Source organism: Hyperolius riggenbachi, chromosome 9, assembly GCF_040937935.1.
Source record: "Hyperolius riggenbachi isolate aHypRig1 chromosome 9, aHypRig1.pri, whole genome shotgun sequence".
NCBI classification, from domain to species: Eukaryota; Metazoa; Chordata; class Amphibia; order Anura; family Hyperoliidae; genus Hyperolius; species Hyperolius riggenbachi.
In genome coordinates, this window is record NC_090654.1 from 205,499,825 (window position 1) to 205,517,990 (window position 18,166).

Here is an 18,166-nt window from a genome sequence, read left to right on the forward strand (position 1 = left end):
GAGAGATTTCTCCCACCCAGCATGGGTATGTGTAAAAATACACCCCAAAACACATTATACTACTTCTCCTGAGTACGGCGATACCACATGTGTGACACTTTTTTTGCAGCCTAGGTGCGCTAAGGGGCCCAACGTCCTATTCACAGGTCATTTTGAGGCATTTGTTTTCTAGACTACTCCTCACGGTTTAGGGCCCCTAAAATGCCAGGGCAGTATAGGAACCCCACAAGTGACCCCATTTTAGAAAGAAGACACCCCAAGGTATTCCATTAGGTGTATGGCGAGGTCATCGAAGATTTTATTTTTAGTCACAAGTTAGTGAAAAATGACACTTTGTGAAAAAAACCCAATAAAAATCAATTTCCGCTAACTTTTGACAAAAAATAAAATCTTCTATGAACTCGTCATACACCTAACAGAATACCTTGGGGTGTCTTTTTTCTAAAATGGGGTCACTTGTGGGGTTCCTATACCGCCCTGGCATTTTACGGGCCCAAAACCGTGAGTAGTCTGGAAACCAAATGTCTCAAAATGACTGTTCAGGGGTATAAGCATCTGCAAATTTTGATGACAGGTGGTCTATGAGGGGCCGAATTTTGTGGAACCTGTCATAAGCAGGGTGGCCTTTTAGATGACAGGTTGTATTGGGCCTGATCTGATGGATAGGAGTGCTAGGGAGGTGACAGGAGGTGATTGATGGCTGTCTCAGGGGGTGATTAGAGGGGAAAATAGATGCACTCAATGCACTGGGGAGGTGATCGGAAGGGGGTCTGAGGGGGATCTGAGGGTTAGGCCGAGTGATCAGGAGCCCACACGGGGCAAATTAGGGCCTGATCTGATGGGTAGGTGTGCTAGGGGGTAACAGGTAGTGACAGGAGGTGATTGATGGGTGTCTCAAGGTGTGATTAGTGGGGGGAATAGATGCAAGTAATGCAATGGCGAGGTGATCAGGGCTGGGGTCTGAGGGTGTGGGCGGGTGATTGGGTGCCCTAGGGGCAGATGGGGGTCTAATCTGATGGGTAGCAGTGACAGGGGGTGATTGATGGGTAATTAGTGGGTGTTTAGAGGAGAGAACAGATGCAATGCACTTGGGAGGTGATCTGACTGCGGGTCTGCAGGCGATCGGATGGTGTGGGTGGGTGATCAGATTGCCCGCAAGGGGCAGGTTAGGGGCTGATTGATGGGTTGCAGTGACAGGGGGTGACAGGGGGTGATTGATGGGTGATAGGTGATTGGCAGGTGATTGACAGGTGATCAGTGGGTTATTACAGGGAAGAACAGATGTAATTAATGCACTGGCGAATTGATAAGGGGGGGTCAGAGGGCAATCTGAGCGTGTTGGCGGGTGATTGGGTGCCCGCAAGGGGCAGATTAGGGTCTGATCTGATAGGTAAAAGTGACAGGTGGTGATAGGGGGTGATTGATGGGTAATTAGTGGGTGTTTAGAGGAGAGAATAGATGTAAACAATGGATTTGGGAGGTGATCTGATGTCGGATCTGCGGGCGATCTATTGGTGTGGGTGGGTGATCAAATTGCCCGCAAGGGGCTGATTGATGGGTGGCAGTGACAGGGGGTGACAGGGGGTGATTGATGGGTGATAGGTGATTGGCAGGTGATTGACAGGTGATCAGTGGATTATTACAGGGAAGACCAGATGTAATTAATGCACTGGCGAATTGATAAGGGGGGGGAGGGGGGGTCTGAGGGCAATCTGAGCGTGTGGGCGGGTGATTGGGTGCCCGCAAGGGGCAGATTAGGGTCTGATCTGATAGGTAACAGTGACAGGTGGTGATAGGGGGTGATTGATGGGTAATTAGTGGGTGTTTAGAGGAGAGAATAGATGTAAACAATGGATTTGGGAGGTGATCTGATGTCGGATCTGCGGGCGATCTATTGGTGTGGGTGGGTGATCAGATTGCCCGCAAGGGGCAGGTTAGGGGCTGATTGTTGGGTGGCAGTGACAGGGGGTGATTGATGGGTGATTGATGGGTGATTGACAGGTTATCAGGGGGGATAGATGCATACAGTACACAGGGGGGGGGTCTGGGGGGGTCCTGGGGAGAATCTGAGGGGTGGGGGGGTGATCAGGAGGGGGCAGGGGGGGGGGGATAAAAAAAAAATAGCGTTGATAGATAGTGACAGGGAGTGATTGATGGGTTATTAGGGGGGTGATTGGGTACAAACAGGGGTCTGGGGGGTGGGCAGGTGGGGGTCTGAGGGGTGCTGTGGGCGATCAGTGGGCGGGGGGGGGGCAGATCAGTGTGTTTGGGTGCAGACTAGGGTGGCTGCAGCCTGCCCTGGTGGTCCCTCCGACACTGGGACCACCAGGGCAGGAGGCAGCCTGTATAATACACTTTGTATACATTACAAAGTGTATTATACACTTTGTAGCGGCGATCGCGGGGTTAACATCCCGCCGGCGCTTCCGTATGGCCGGCGGGATGTTACGGCGGGTGGGCGGAGCCAGTTGCCGGGGGAAGCGCGTCATCAATGACGCGATCGCTCCCCCGGCATAGGAAAAGGACGCAACGCCCTAAGGCGTATTGCGGTCCTTAAGGCATCCACTTTGCCGCCGCCCATGGGCTGTGGGCGGTCGGCAAGTGGTTAAAGTAAATGTCTGTGTTAGGTCATTATAGGCAGTTTTGTAAAAATCTAAGCGTGGGCGATTTTCAAAATCGCCCTGAAGAACACTTCTGCAATGATTCTCAATGAGAGAGGTCATATCAGAGCAGTTCATTTGTAATCCGCTTTACTAAGTGGTACTTGGGACATTTTTGAGGCGATTTGCCTCAATGGAAGGTAAAGGAAAATGAAAAACGCTCACAAAATCACTTTGGCAAGCGATTGCGTGAGCGTTTTTAAAAAAATACATTGTACAAAAACGCCCACAAAAACAAGCGAACGTGCATACAATCACTGGAAAACACTTTTAAAAACCTGGGGGAAAAAAGCCCACCGCGGATGGACACGCGAGTCGAACGCAATGTGAACAAGGCCTTAGAGCTGCAAGGATGGGCAGATGTCAGCGGCAATAACTCCGCTGCTCGTCCGTAAATCATGAGAGGTCAGACCCCCCCTCCATTAGCAAGATGGCCATTTTTATTACAAAGTGTCCTGAAGCTCTGTGGCCATCCCCACCTGCATTGCCCCAGCCCACCACCAACTCAGCAGCCGCCTAATAGGCCACAGCTGCTGAGCTGGGGGCAGGCTGAGAAGACACAGGTAGGGGTGGCCACAGAGTGTGGAACACATTTTAAAAAATGCCATGGCAGTTTTGCTGATGCAGGGTGTGCAGTTTGATACCTCTTTGGGCCCGTTTCCACTAGAGTGAATCTGCATGCATTTTCTGCATGCAGATTCGCATAACCAATAGAAATCAATGGGCCAGTTTCTACTTGTCAAATTCTGTGCTGTAGACTGTGCAGAAAAAATCTGCACAGCAGAGCCATCAGAATTCGCACACCGCAAGGTTAGTGTGCAATTCGCCTGTAATGTAATAGAAAAATGCATGCGTTTTCGTTATGCAAATGTTTCATGCAGATTTGCGTACATTTTTGCTTAAAATTAACGTAACAGCACACAGGCACTGACATGGTTAAATTCGCATACTTACAAACAGATGCAAATTTTAACGCATTTTCGCAATAAAATTTGCATACAAATGCATACGAATTTGCATCCGCATGCGAATTTGTTTTCTGCAACGGATTTGCACTAGTGGAAACGGGTCCTAATCCTTGCAGCTCTGACTCAGAGCTTTATTTTAAAATTACTAACTTAGTACTTTAAACTCATGTAATTACTTCAGAGTTGCCATAGGCCTCTTAGTGGCTTCCCTCAGTTTCAACATTGCTTTTCCATTCAGTTCAGAGGGACAGCCTAGGAAGGATTTTCGCTATACCAAATAAATTCCACTTCTTAATTATAGGCTATATCGTGCTACTAGGGAATGATAATTCTTTTGAACTGCTTCGGTGTCCAAATTTATACAAAAAAAATAAAATACACACATATACGGTATATACCGTATATGGTCTATGACTCTTTTTTACACTTTGTTGTACTGATGTCTTTTCATCTGTCCTATAGTCAGTGAAGGTAAGGGCAGGATATCCATACCAAGGGAATAGAGATCACAGGTCTGGCCAACAGCCCTCATAGAATATTCTATCACTCTGCCCTATCATGGAACTAGCTAACATGTGGTGACAGTGGCTGTGCAATGCAGCTGCTCACCTGTAATACATTCATGTGATATGCTGCTCACCTGTAATACATTCATGTAATATGCAGCTATCCATGTAAACTTGCATGCAGACACTAAGCTTCTGAAAGTTGAAACTTTCTCCAATGATTATATCAGCCATAATTCTAATGTCTTTGTGTCTGACAAAAAAAAATGAATGAAAAATCCGCAGGGGTTGAATTGTTTGGCCAATTGCTTTGTCTTATGGGTGTTGCATGAAGCTTCCCGCCTCTCCTCTCCATAGGAAACTACATGGCACTAGGCGGAGCATGACTGAATTGTTACTGCACTGCTGCACACCAACACCCAAACCAATCACCACTGACCATTTCTGTCTTTATGGGGTTTTAAAGAGGAACTTTCATCAAGGATTGAACCTCATCCCAATCAGTATCTGATACCTTCTTTCACTCAATAAATAGTTACCTTTTCTTGAATAGATAATCTAGGGCATCTGTATGGGTGGTACTGTGGTGAAACACACAATGAGTGTTTCCCACAGTGTGATGTTTCCTGTGTGTAAACCTCCTTGCATTGTGGGAAATAATGGCTGTTTCCAACTGCCAAGCAAAAAGCATGACCCTCTATGTGTATTTGAGCCTATCACATTGTTAATAGTTGGGTGTATAAGTAAAGGCTGTTGATGCTGTCGATAACGCTAACGATGATGACCTGTAGGCTCACGGTGGATCAAACATCATGAACAAATTACACAGCGAATATTAATAATTTATTGATTTATCCTCAATTTTTTTTAACTTCTCACTTTGCAATGTATTCATTTATTTTTTCTCTCTACTAGTTTTTGGGGGTAAAATGTCTCTTTACTTCTTCACCCTCTTTTCATTTTTAGTAGAAGCGAATAGTGGACTATGCCATTACTGACAATATTTTCACATTTGTTTAGCTGTTCCAGAGAAATTCCCTTTGCAAAAGTCAGTTGCATGATCTTGGGATCTGTAAAAAAGTATAGAGTTGCCAGCAATGTGTCTTCTTCTGCAAAGAGCCATTACCTGACAGCCCTCCTCCTCTCTCCAGTGAAGGTGGACAGCGCCAACTCCATGTTCCCAGGAAAGGGTTGGCTGTGCCCCCTTCCAACTCCTCCCCACTATCTCATGTAGGTGATGAAGGGATAGAGGGAGGAGCTTGGACAGATAAACTGATATCTTAAAGTGGACCTCCAGACTAAAAATCTACTTAGCCAGTAGACTAAAGGCTCATACACACATCAGACTATAGTCTTTGGAAAATGAAAGATCACAGAACAATCTTACCCCCTTCCATGTAGTATGAGAGCCATACCTTCACAGTCTTTTCTATGGAGCTGAACTCCCCATCAGAAAAAAATCTTTGCAAGATGCTGCACACACAGATGCTGTACAGACACAAAAGATCAGTATTTGCAAAAGATCTGTTCCTGCCAAAGATCCGTACCTGCAAATTGCATTCATACTCTATGAGATCTGCAGATCATCATACACACCTTGTTTAACTGACATTCATCTGCAGATCAGACAATCATCTGCAGATCTGAAAATCCATCCTGGTGGATCTGATCTGCAGATGAATGTCTGTTAAACAAGGTGTGTATGAGGATCTGCAGATCTCATAGACTATGAATGCAATCTGCAGGAACGGATCTTTGGCAGGAACAGATCTTTTGCAGGTACTGATCTTTTGTGTCTGTACAGCATCTGTGTGTGCAGCATCTTGCAAAGATTTTTTTCTGATGGGGAGTTCAGCTCCATAGAAAAGACTGTGAAGGTATGGCTCTCATACTACATGAAGGGTGGTAAGATTGGTCTGTGATCTTTCATTTTCCAAAGACTAGTCTGATGTGTGTATGAGCCTTGAGTAAGCAGCACTGAAAAGGCTTGGTGTTTCAGTAACAGTTTCCCAGCATCAGAACTTTTTTCTTAACCAAGTCTCATTTTTAGCTGCACAGAAACTAAGATCCGCCATCCATCAAAGAAATCTGCCCAGGCATTTATCCCCTGATGCTGTGCAAAGCATGATCAGATTTCTGAGATTGTTCTTACTGCCTAGCGTGCGCAGCTGGGAGGGGTGATTAGGACACAGGACAGTTGGAACTGTGTCTCATGCTCCCTGTCACCTCCTTTCAACCAAAAAGATGACTGCCCCCATGAAATCGCAAACATTTGCAAGTTTGTTCAATGTTAGTTTGTTTACCTGATCAGTGCTTACCTGAACTGTCAGGAGGCTTCAGGTTACCGAGGGCAACGATCTGATGACCAGCCATGACACACTGCATCATGTTGTAGCAACTGTCTTTTCCACCACTAAAATGCATACAAACAATATATATTAATAAACAGTAGCTTCTGGCTCTTAGGAAATCCTCTACACACATTCCTGAAACTCCTCTGATAAAGTTCACTATAAAACTTATAGGATAAAGCTTTCAAATACTTTAAAATGCATTTGAATATCCTGATGACTGAATCATTCTAGCAAACTGCCCTGTCCTAAAAGCAGGTGACATCACTGCTGCCACTAAATGCGTTTTTGACACAAGTCTAAAGTCTCATTCACATGCCCGAGGGAACTCAACTGAGGTGGCTATTCGTCATTGTCTCAAACAACAGTCTAGCATGTGTACAGCCAGGTGTCAAACGCAAACAAAATGGGTCAGTGCGAACTGGACCACAGAAATATAATGCAGTCGTCAACTTCTGTTTTGAATCTGCAAAATGCAAAGCAGCAGACATGGGGCTTGATTCACTAACCAGTGCTAACTCACTTAGCACGTGTTGAGGCTTTGCATGTGCAAACTAGGGTGCTAAGTAGTTTTCACGGGCAAAGCTGTTACTGTTCGCGTGCTATTTTAGCGCACTGCGCGCTACGCTCCGTTTGCGTGCCAAATTGGCGCTTCGTGTGCAAAGTATGCTTATCACGCTACTTAGTACGTGAAGCGGCTGATTTTGCACGCGAAGCGCTGCGCATCGCTAAACTTTACAGGTGCAGCGCTAAACTTTACGTGCGCAAACTCTTACGCACATATTAGCACGTGAAGAGGCTGTTTGCACGTGCTAAGGGGCTTTTCACTGGCGTGCTAAGCTTAGCACGCTTTTGTGAATCAAGCCCATAATATGAACAGGTGCTGTTTTTGACTGTGCTACCCAATATGCACTCTTGCAGCTTTAAATAGGTCCTGTTGTTACACCCTATGCCCTGTTTTCTGAAGGCCCGTTCACACTGCAAAATTGCCGCACTGCTACGGCAGGGTAATTAAAATCTATGGGGGAGTTGACACTCCCCACATTGCAGTACGCTGCGCCCGAAGTGCCCTAACACGCTTCAATATCTACATTACCACGCAGCTCCTGCGGTGTCCTGCGGCAATCTGCGTCGGGCCAGAAGTCATGAAAGTCTATGGTAACACGCATACTTTTAAAAATCCTGCCGCAATTATGTGTCGCGCATGCGTGGAAGTGCATTTTAGAAATACCCTTCTGCGAACATCATCAATTGCCAAAACAGGAAGTAAGCGTCATTTCCTGCTTGGCCGGATGCCAGACGGGGAATACTGCAAATTAACACAGTATTCCTAGGCCTGCTTCTGGCGGGGCGGCATCCGCACGGCCAATATGCAGTGTGAAGCCGGCCTAAAGGTTCTTATACACGCTAGATGATACTTGCCCGAGGCAGCCATTTAGACCTGTCTGGGCAAAGAATCTAGCATGTGAACAAGTGTCCCCGAGCTGATATAAAGATCCAACACACCAGAGTTTTAAACTTGCTGACTACAGCGACCATGGAGTGTACTGTTACTCTCCTTACCTAGCCCACCAGGAGCCACTCCTCCCTTATCCAAAGAAACAGGACAGGGAGCTGAGGTATATCTGAGCATCGTGTCCGTACAGCACTTGTTGCTCACAGTGTCACCTGAGGTTTTGAGTAGGATTTTTAAAGTGTACCTAGATTGAAACAAATACAAGCATTTATACTTACCAAGAGCTTCCTCACTGTCCTCCTGTGCTGCACCCTTCTCCCACAATGTGGCATGGTAAATTCCCAAACTGGGCTAGTTGCACAAACCCCCCATGAATAGTTATATTTAGGGTACTTTCACGCTATGCATGTTACACTGTGCGTCCTGAAAAATAGGATGGAAATGCAACAGTGTTGAAAAGTCACACAATACGAGTGCAATGCGACACAAAGTATACAGTACATAGAAGTATGCTTCTCTGCAACTGTAATTGTGCATGTTGTCCAGTAAATGCACACCATGCTACGCGTCATTCCGACACAAGCCACCTCACTAATGCACAGATGTGAAAGTACCACTGCAATATAATTGCATTGCACTGTGGCGTATACACAACACTATATAGACATTTGACTATGATAGGGATTAGATTGCGAGCCCCTCTGAGGGACAGTTAAAATACAAGAAAATTTACTCTGTACAGTTATGTGGAAGATGTCAGCACTGTATAAATACTAAATAATAATTGTGTTATAGTACCTTTTAGGTCAGCTGAGACTATACAGAACTTGTACATTCAAACATTAAGGATTATATATTACAACAACTCATAAAGAGAATATAAGGCTTTGTATGTATGTGGCACACAGCTGCAAATTCCAATGTAAGCAGGAGCTCTGCATTAGCATGCTTCATTCGCACAGCTCTGAGTGGTACTCAGTGTGTATGGTTATTAAAAATGCTACAAAGCATCCTAGTGTATCACCTGATTAAAGCTACCACCCTCATTGTATCTTCGGACTATATTTCTGCGCTTCTGCAAACCAGGAAGCTTCTGCACATATGTTTGCACTCTCAGGACCTGCACCAGAGAGGCGTCTATACTATTGCCTGTAAACACAAACCAGGCAGCAGAGACAGCTAAAAATAGCCCCAGACAGAGCAAAACTCTCGCCAGCCTCTGGAAGATTAATAAGACAAAGTACATGAGTTTTCTGCGTACTGCGTTTACTTCTTTTTCTGTAATTGTATGTTTATAGCGTGCTACTTTATTTTCTTCTTTTAAATCATTTATGTCAGTTTTAGAAAAGTGTTTAATGCAGGGTAAAGTAACTTACTTTTTATTCATTTTATAAAATCTTCTATTTTGCATAACAAACTACAGCAGCCCCTTGACAGTTTATTTTCAGGTTATGCGCCATGCATATTGCCTGCCCACACAATAATGCAAAGCACATTCTGCAAGTTAAAACAGGTTATTTTTAATTGAACACGTTAGAAAGTGCATAAGGGTAACGTGGTTTATTACAAAGCAGAGATGTGAACATACAATTGTAAGCGCAGTGAGCTCACATGCAGTAATCATATCTCCTAACTGTCCTGCTTTTGGAGGTACATTCTATCTTTGGGAACCTAATACACCTGTCCCAGGGCTGAGGCAGAGGTGAGAGAGGCTCCAGCATCAGGGTGCAGTGTAAAAGGGGGCGCACTACTCACTCAGCTATCATTTCCCTATTGTGTTTGAAGCAGGGAGAAATAAGAAAAGGGGATACATGGCAGTGACTGCAAAGCAGATAACTTGGGGGCCCTGGGGTGCCTCTTAGTCTAATGCTGGGGATACGCGGTTTGTTTTGAACCGTGTAATCGAGCGCTGATGGCAGCGCTGATAATTTCCGACCTGTACGATACCCGCGCGGATCGATTCCCCGCTTGATACCGCGTGCAGGACAATGGTCAGAAACGAAGAGAAGATAAAGAACTGCCCGCAGGGACGAGCGGGAATCGATCCGTCCGCGCGCGGGGACGCGCCGGAATCTATTGTGTTGCTCGATACACGGCTCAAAACGAACCGTGTATCCCCATCATAATAGCAGTGTGTGACAGCTGGGGTGATAGGGATGGGATGGGGGACGCAGAGGCGAGAGAGGCTCCAGCCTCAGGATACAGTGTAGGAGGGGGCGTACAACTCACTCAGTTATCATTCCCCTATTGTGTTTGAAGCAGGGAGAAATAAGAAAAGGGGATACATGGCAGTGACTGCAAAGCAGATAACTTGGGGGCCCTGGGGTGCCTCTTAGTCTAATGCTGGGGATACGCGGTTTGTTTTGAACCGTGTAATCGAGCGCTGATGGCAGTTATCATTCCCCTATTGTGTTTGAAGCAGAGAGAAATAAGAAAAGGGGATACATGGCAGTGAATGCAAGCCAGATAACTAGAGATTAAGGTGTTTGGGGCCTTGAGGCACCTCTTAATCTAACAGCAATCAGTGTGTGACGGCTGAGGTGGAAGGGATGAAGTGGCGCACTTTGGTGTCTCAGCCTTGGGTGCTGGAGGAACTTGTCCCGGCTCTTCCCTGTCCCTCGTGCTCTCTCACTTGTCCCTCTTTTAGGATAGATCTTTGTAAATATATGTATTTTCTACTGAAAAATGTGTTTAATTGACTCTAAACTTTATTCCCATCCTTTAAATTGATATATTTCTTATTTTCAAATGTTAATATGAAGGATAATGAACCAGGACAGAAAGGACCATTGTGGTTTGAATTATAAATCAACATATACGCAACTTTATAGTATGCGTGACTAGGGGTGTGTCAGGGGCATGGTTAGAGGTGTGGCAGGGGTGTGACTTAAGTGTCCCTTTTTCTCATAAAGTTGGGAACAGCCAACGAATAAGAGATAATGTGCATGATTCAATACACTTTTTCTCCTAAGTTTTTTCCTAGGAACTAATTTTTCATCATCTTTTTAAAAAACACTTTTGCACTCTGCAATTGAAAAAGTAGGTGAAAAAGTACTGTGAAAAATTATTCTGAGTACTTTCTTGCTTGCTCCAGTGAAAATAATGTAATAAAAAAGTGCTTCATTTTTACAATAATTATGTATAAATTATTTAGGCAGTGTTTGCCTATTGTAAAATATTTTAAATCCCTGATTTATATTCTGACATTTAAAACATGGTGACATTTTTACTGCTGGCAGGTGATGTAGCTGCTGCTTGCTGTTTTGGCAGTTGGAAACAGCGGTAAACAGCTATCTCCCACAATGCAACAGGGTTCACAGACAGAAAACTGCCAGAAGTACCACGGTCCTCAGAGCTTTTTGTGGGAGGGGTTTCACCACAATATCAGTCATACAGCGCCCCCTGATAGTCTGTTTGTGAAAAGGTATAGATTTCTCATGTAAAAGGGGGTATCAGCTACTGATTGGGATAAAGTTAAATTCTTGGTCGGAGTTTCTCTTTAACCTATTTTGGTTCCTGGACGTAGAAACTACGTCCAGGAACCATGCGCGCTAACGCGCGCGCCCGCGGCCGATCGTGCACGCGCACTCCCAGCCGCAGATTCGGTAGCCAGGGAATCAATGTATCGGGCTATGGTGCCCGATCACTGATTCCTCTCCCCCGCTGAAAAAGCGACAGCTTCTCTCGGAAGCTGCGCCTTTTCTGGCCGTTCCCTCCCCGATGCGTCACTCTAAGCGTGTGTTACGCTTAGAGTGACGTCATGTAAACAAACTCATGGCCGCCATCTTGTGGCCAAAAAGTAATACTACAACTGAAAATAAAAATAAATTAAAATGAACACACATTTACATTATTTTTTTAACCAGAAAAAAGTTTATTCAAACAAAACAAAAAGGACACATATCGTACAGTGAAACCAGAGGTTACATTTGAGAAGCAGTCTTCGTATGGGGGTACAAATGTGGTAAAGTTGGGTCTATGCAGTTACATGCATAACAGATTGTGTTATAAAGGGAGGCACACATTGCTCCAGAGGAGCACTTATTTAAAGAATAATCACATAGGTTAAATAATATAAGAGATGGGACATTCAAAGGGGAACAAACCATTGCTCATATTGTACCACATCGCCACTGTCTAGGTGCGTGTATAAACCAACAATTAAGAATAAAAAGAGAGGGTGCATACGAGCTTATATAGTGTAATTTTAGGCTTGTATAAAGGTTTCATATTTGGAGCTCATTTTCTATCTTTCCAGACATCCCAGATTAGGTGGAATTGCTTTATTCTGTTTCTGTGTGTATAAACCAATTTTTTGAAGGGAAGGCCTTTATCTAGACGTTGAATCCAGCAAGAGAGCAGGGGGGGGTTAGGTGACAGCCAGTGCAAAGCAATTTCTTGCCGAGCGGCAAATAGCGTCTCTCTCATTAACATTTTGGTACATGCTCTTATTTCTTCCTCATCAATTATACCCAAGATGCATAAAAGGGGGTTGAGGGTAGTTGGGCAGCCCATACGGTCATGTAGGAAATTTACAGTTTGGGTCCAAAAATCTGCCACCGGGGGGCATTCCCAAATAAGGTGGTAAAATGTAGGAGCACTATATCCGCACTTTGGGCAGACGTTTGTTGCTAAGGGGTTGTATTTTATCATTCTACTAGGGGTCAAGTAGGCCTGATGGAGTATATAGAGTTGAGTGGCCCCGTCTTTAACATTGAGAGATACTCTCTTAACTGCTTCCAGAGCGTCTACCCAGTCCTCCGTATCTAGAGTCATACCTGTGGCCTCCCATTTTTCTTTAGAGCCTAAGGTTCTGTCGTAGGCAGAGCGCTCTATCATTTCTTTATATAGAGTTCCTATTAAGTGTTTTTTAGGCCCATCTGCTATTGTGTTAAGTACTGAGTCTGGCTCAATATGTACGGGGTCCTTCTTAAACTGACTGTAAAATGCGTGCTTCAATTGCAGAAAACGGAAATAGTAAGGTGAAAGTGCAGGGCATTGGTCCACCAGTTTAGCGAAGGGGATAAGTTTCCCGTGTTCTACTATTTGGCCTAAGTAGATTATACCCATTTTAGCCCATAGGTGAGGGTCCGGTACAGAGGTAAATTCCTTCAGGTGTTGGACACATTTACATTATAAATATATTGTTTACCTCCCACCCTCCCAAAACTACCCAAATAAAATGTTTACTATAAAAAAAAAACCATTACAATAAAAAAAAAAAAACATGTAAATATTTACCTAAGGGTCTAAACTTTTTAAATATCAACGTAAAGATGAAATATTTCTATATTTTTTTTATTTTAAACTTGTAAATAGTGATAGATGCAAAATGGAAAAAATGCACCTTTATTTCCAAATAAAATATTGTCGCCATACATTGTGATAGGGACATAATTTTAACGGTGTAATAACCGGGACATATGGGCAAATACAATACGTGAGTTTTAATTATGGAGGCATGTATTATTTTAAAACTATAATGGCTGAAAACTGAGAAATAATGATTTTTTCAGTTTTTTTTCTTATTCTTCCTGTTAAAATGCATTTACAGTAAAGTGGCTCTTAGCAAAATGTACCCCCCAAAGAAAGCCTAATTGGTGGCGGAAAAAACAAGATATAGATCAGTTCATTGTGATAAGTAGTGATAAAGTTATAGGCTAATGAATGGGAGGTGAACATTTCTCACCTGAAAACCACGGAACCTGAATGGGTTAAGTGAAAAAAATAATTGCAATTTACTTACCTGGGGCTTCTTTAGTACCCTGAAGTCCACCTGCTCCATCGCCGTTCCTCCGATGTCCCCCTCTTTAGGAGTCACCCGATCACTGTGCAAGCACTTTGTTGACTGTGCGCCTCCGCTATCGCACTCCGCAGCCGGGAGTGTTGTGCGCATGCACAGTAGCAATTTTTTATTTTTTTATAAAGTGAAATTATCACCTAGGAGGAAAAGTGAATTGGATCAGGCCCACTATATCAAGCCAAGATGCAGATTTACAGTGTTCATTTTACAGCCTGTACTTCATTTTATAGGAAAAACGTCAGCGACCAATAGCCACCCGCCCACCCATGGTACATCAGCCTCTTCACCAGAGCAGAATCTGACGGTGGCAGCAGAGGAGTAGCCAACTAGCCATGGCCTACCAAGCCACTCCCTACCTGCCCATTTGGTCAGACATTTATAGATAGGCATGGCATGGTTTTCTGCCTTTTTCGCTATATGCCTGTCTCTGCAATGTATGTTGAGGTGAATGGTCAGGGCATGGTTGTAGTCACAAATGCAGTCATCTTGTAACAGGAAGTACAAAATGATTTTTTTTTAATACTGAAGAAATAGGGTACAGATGCAAAGAATGCAGCTTTCTTACCCTTCGTAGGCACCATGTCACTCACTTCACTTTAAATGTCGCTATTTTGCCTAGTGAAAAAGAATTTTAGTTGATGGATTTAGTTTTGTTTAATGTGAGCCTATCATAAGCCTAATTTAGCAGCACTAACATACATTAAAAGGAATCTGTCTTGAAACTAAATACCTGTCTAATGGAAACTGCCCCTCTGTGTCTTATCACCCTACCTGCATACAATAGAATCTGAAGTGAAAATAAACTTGTGATATAATGATTTGTATGTGTAGTATAGCTAAAGGGACCCATACACCTAACGATTTTCCCGCCGATATACGGCCGTTTCGATCAAAGTGATTGAATCGGCTGTGAAATCACCACGCACACCGCTGACAGAACGATCGATTTCCATCCGAAATCGATCGTTCCCGTCGATTCATCCGTGCGGAAGATTTTTCTCGATCGCCGGCGGGTTGGGAGTGCGTCGATAGCGGTGTTCGAATGCCCGACGACCGACGCAATACAGCGGGTATACATTACCTGTTCCGGCCGGAGCGAGTCCCCTGGTTCCCGCTGTGTTCTTCTCCGCTCCGGGCTCCAGACCGTTCTTGCAGCTACACAGAACTTCCTCTCCCGGCAGGAAGTTTAAACAGTAGAGCACCCTCTACTGTTTAAACTTCCCCTGGACAGGAAGTTCAGTAGCTTCAGGAACGGTCTGGAGCCCAGAGCGGAGAAGAACACAGCGGAGACCAGGGGACTCGCGCCGGCCGGAACAGGTAATGTATGCGGGGGGGGGGGGGGGGGGGGGGGGGCGTCAGCTCCACAGATTGTGATCGGTTTCAGGCTGAAATCGATTCACAATCTGTTTGCAGTAAAGGTGGCCATACGATCCCTCTCTGATCAGATTCGATCAGAGAGGGATCAATCCGTTGGTCGAATATGATGGTAAATCGACCAGTGTATGGCTACCTTAAGAAATAAAACATTAGCAGCAGAGATATGAGTCTAATATTGTTTCCAGTACAGGAAGAGTTAAGAAATTCCAGTTGTTATCTATGCAAAAGATCTTATCTTAGCTCCACATCGCAGAGAGCTCTGTCTTCTGAAGCTTATTATCTCAAGTGTCTGTCACTGTATTTTTTTCTGCAGAGTTAAGTTCAAAAGTTCATTAGCCTGCTCTGTGAAATCATTTAGAATGCTGAGTGTAATGTGTAAAGTGCAAATATTAGAGAATGATGCAATGTTATAAAAAACTATATACATTGAAAATAAAAATATGAGACTATTTTCTTTGCTACTAATGCTCTATTAATTATCTGTACTACACATACAATTCATTATATCATAATTTTTTTTTTCCGCTGCAGTGTCACTTTAATGCTTGTCCCACTAATGCTATGCCATGTTGTACCTTCAGTGTGTCTGCAGGCCTCAAACTCTCTGAAATAAATGTTTTTAATTACAAAATATACATCTGATAAGAAAAAGCTGACACTTTCTAATATAAATATTATTGTAAATGTCGCTATTTTGACTTAGCCATAAAAACAGCTCTGTGCACAATATAAACAGGAAGTCCTCGCACATACTAAAGGATCAGGAGGAAGTGCAGAATGGTTCAGGACTTGAAGTGACTGTTTCCCATTGATGAAATATGTTCTCTGAATCCTCCTATGGGATTCATGGCACCTCATTTCTAGCTGTATTTATTTCCAGTATTTGTCCAGTCCAAAGTCAGAGGTCAGTCACCCTAAATCACCAAGAGAAACTGCAGCGGTTTGTGCCTCAAGAGCGGACGTATGATTTCCCATTGTTTTCCTGTTGCACAAATAGCTCACATTCCCCAGGTTATGACCGCTATAGATAGGCTGCCCCTCATATATATTCCATGCCAGGGAAAGTAAACCAAGTAACAAGGGTCTACTATACACTGCAGAGTGTTCTCAGAGCACAGCGATGACTTCTGTGACTGCATGCCCACATTTCCCAAACAGAAGTCTCGGCTACCAGCAGCCACTAATTATAATCAAGATCTTAGCATTGCTTTGTTTTGCTTGTACCTCGTAGTGATGCGTTGCTTCATACTGTTGCTTAATTTGCAGAGACCGTCATTATTTTGTTGCTAAATTACATACTGTATGTCCACTGACCCTCAAACTGTGAAGTCTGATACAAAAACTTGTATAAATGTATTATTTGACTGCTAGCCGGATGCTAGTCAGATTGCATCGAATCCAGCCTCGGGTGTCTTCCGGTTGTTATGTGGAAGTCCGGATACGGCTGTCTCTGAGCGCTTAGGGGAATTGGATGCATGCTGCAGAAATCTGCCGCATGTCATCCACAATTTCCCCGGGTTGCATCATATGCATGAAAATTCGGATGCAATGGAAAGTACTCCACTGACAGTGGCTTCAGTTTTGATGCGATGCAAATTTGTGGCTAGTGTAAACAGGCCCTTAATGACATACCCTCGTAGAGGTTAGGGGCTTATGGCCCTACGGATGACCTCATGTAAGTCTGTTCGCAGGCATTTTAGCCTATATTAGTCATGTGTGCAATTGGGGATACACTCATTGTATGTGTAGGATGTGGATGCATCCATTGTTAGCATAGGGGCCCCACTTGGAGATTGGCCTTGATACTGGCACAAGAGCTTAACCCACATGCCTGTTGGATGTGTGGCGCCAACAATCTTGTTTACTTTGGGATGCTGTGCTAGCTGCTGGCTATCTATGAGTTTTTAGCCCAGGTTTGCTTTGTGCATTTGCCCAGCCTTGTGGGCTACTCATATGATGGTTGTCAGCCTGATTGAATGACTACCTTTTTTATGCAGTGTATTGTTTGGTGTGTGCAGAGGCATTGGGGAAATCTGCTGAAGGTCCCCCTCCCTGATGTCATACTGGTTAGGGTCTCATGGCCCTGCGGACGACCTCAAGGAAGTCCATTCTCAGGCTTTTTACCCTTTATCGCAGAGTTCCCCAACCCTGTCCTCAAGGCCCACCAACAGTGCATGTTTTGCAGAAAACCACACACATTCACAGGTGAGGTAATTAGTGTCTCAGCAGAGCTGATTAACTACCTCTCTGGATTTCTACAAAACATGCACTGTTGGTGGGCCCTGAGGACAGGGTTGGGGAACACTGCGTTTATCGGACATGTGTCTAATTGTGGATGCGCTCATGTAAAAAATTAAATGTCCCAGAATCTTAGGAAAGTGCAGAGAAAGCTCAAGCAATGACATAAAACAACCTCTTTTCTGCTTCATCAGAGGAAGAACATCAGGGGCCCCTGATGAGTCAGTTCCTGACGAAATGCATAGGGCGGAGCTACGGCACACGTGACCAGCAAGCGAGACTGAGAGCTCACGGAAGTGCACGGAACGGCGAGTGGCATGGATCCGGGACGGCATCGGTCGGGACGGTCACCCGGGTACTGCATCTGTATCAGATATGCCTGTTTAAACCCTCAGCTTGTGAGTGCAATACTTTTATTCCATATTAAACGAATGGTTTTACACTATTTTAGCCTATCTTGAGCTGCAGAAGATCATAACCCTCAAAACTTTTATTCCAACCTCCGGATACTTTGGAGGGTGGTTGGGTGAGTGTGGGCACTTGGGGGGGGGGGTGTCCCACCACAGGTGGTGTAGTGTGTGAGGTGGCGGAGGATAACACTTTGGAGGGTGCTTGGGTGAGTGCGGGCACTTGGGGGGGTCCCAGCACAGGTGGTGTAGTGTGTGAGGTGGCGGAGGATAACAATTTGGAGGGTGCTTGGGTGAGTGCGGGCACTTGGGGGGGGGGGGGTCCCAGCACAGGTGGTGTAGTGTGTGAGGTGACGGAGGATAACACTTTGGAGGGTGGTTGGGTGAGTGCGGGCACTTG

The 18,166-nt window shown here is 44.6% G+C and overlaps 1 protein-coding gene and 1 long non-coding RNA gene across 2 annotated transcripts in view; one reads left to right on the forward strand and one right to left on the reverse strand.

Annotated features, from left to right (window-relative positions):
* Positions 1-9,050, reverse strand: part of DPH6 (diphthamine biosynthesis 6) — a 138,472-nt gene extending 129,422 nt beyond the window's left edge. Inside the window, exons 1-2 of the mRNA XM_068251796.1 lie at positions 8,966-9,050; positions 6,453-6,547 (exon numbers count right to left, since the gene is read on the reverse strand). Coding sequence (XP_068107897.1) covers positions 6,453-6,547; positions 8,966-8,988 — 118 coding nt within the window. The 5' untranslated portion in view covers positions 8,989-9,050. The remainder of the gene's footprint in view (positions 1-6,452; positions 6,548-8,965) is intronic.
* Positions 9,051-9,141: 91 nt separating this feature from the next.
* The window catches only part of LOC137531840 (uncharacterized), a 254,839-nt gene continuing 245,814 nt past the window's right edge, over positions 9,142-18,166 (forward strand). Inside the window, exons 1-2 of the long non-coding RNA XR_011023785.1 lie at positions 9,142-9,227; positions 17,554-17,757. This is a non-coding gene — a long non-coding RNA (uncharacterized lncRNA). The remainder of the gene's footprint in view (positions 9,228-17,553; positions 17,758-18,166) is intronic.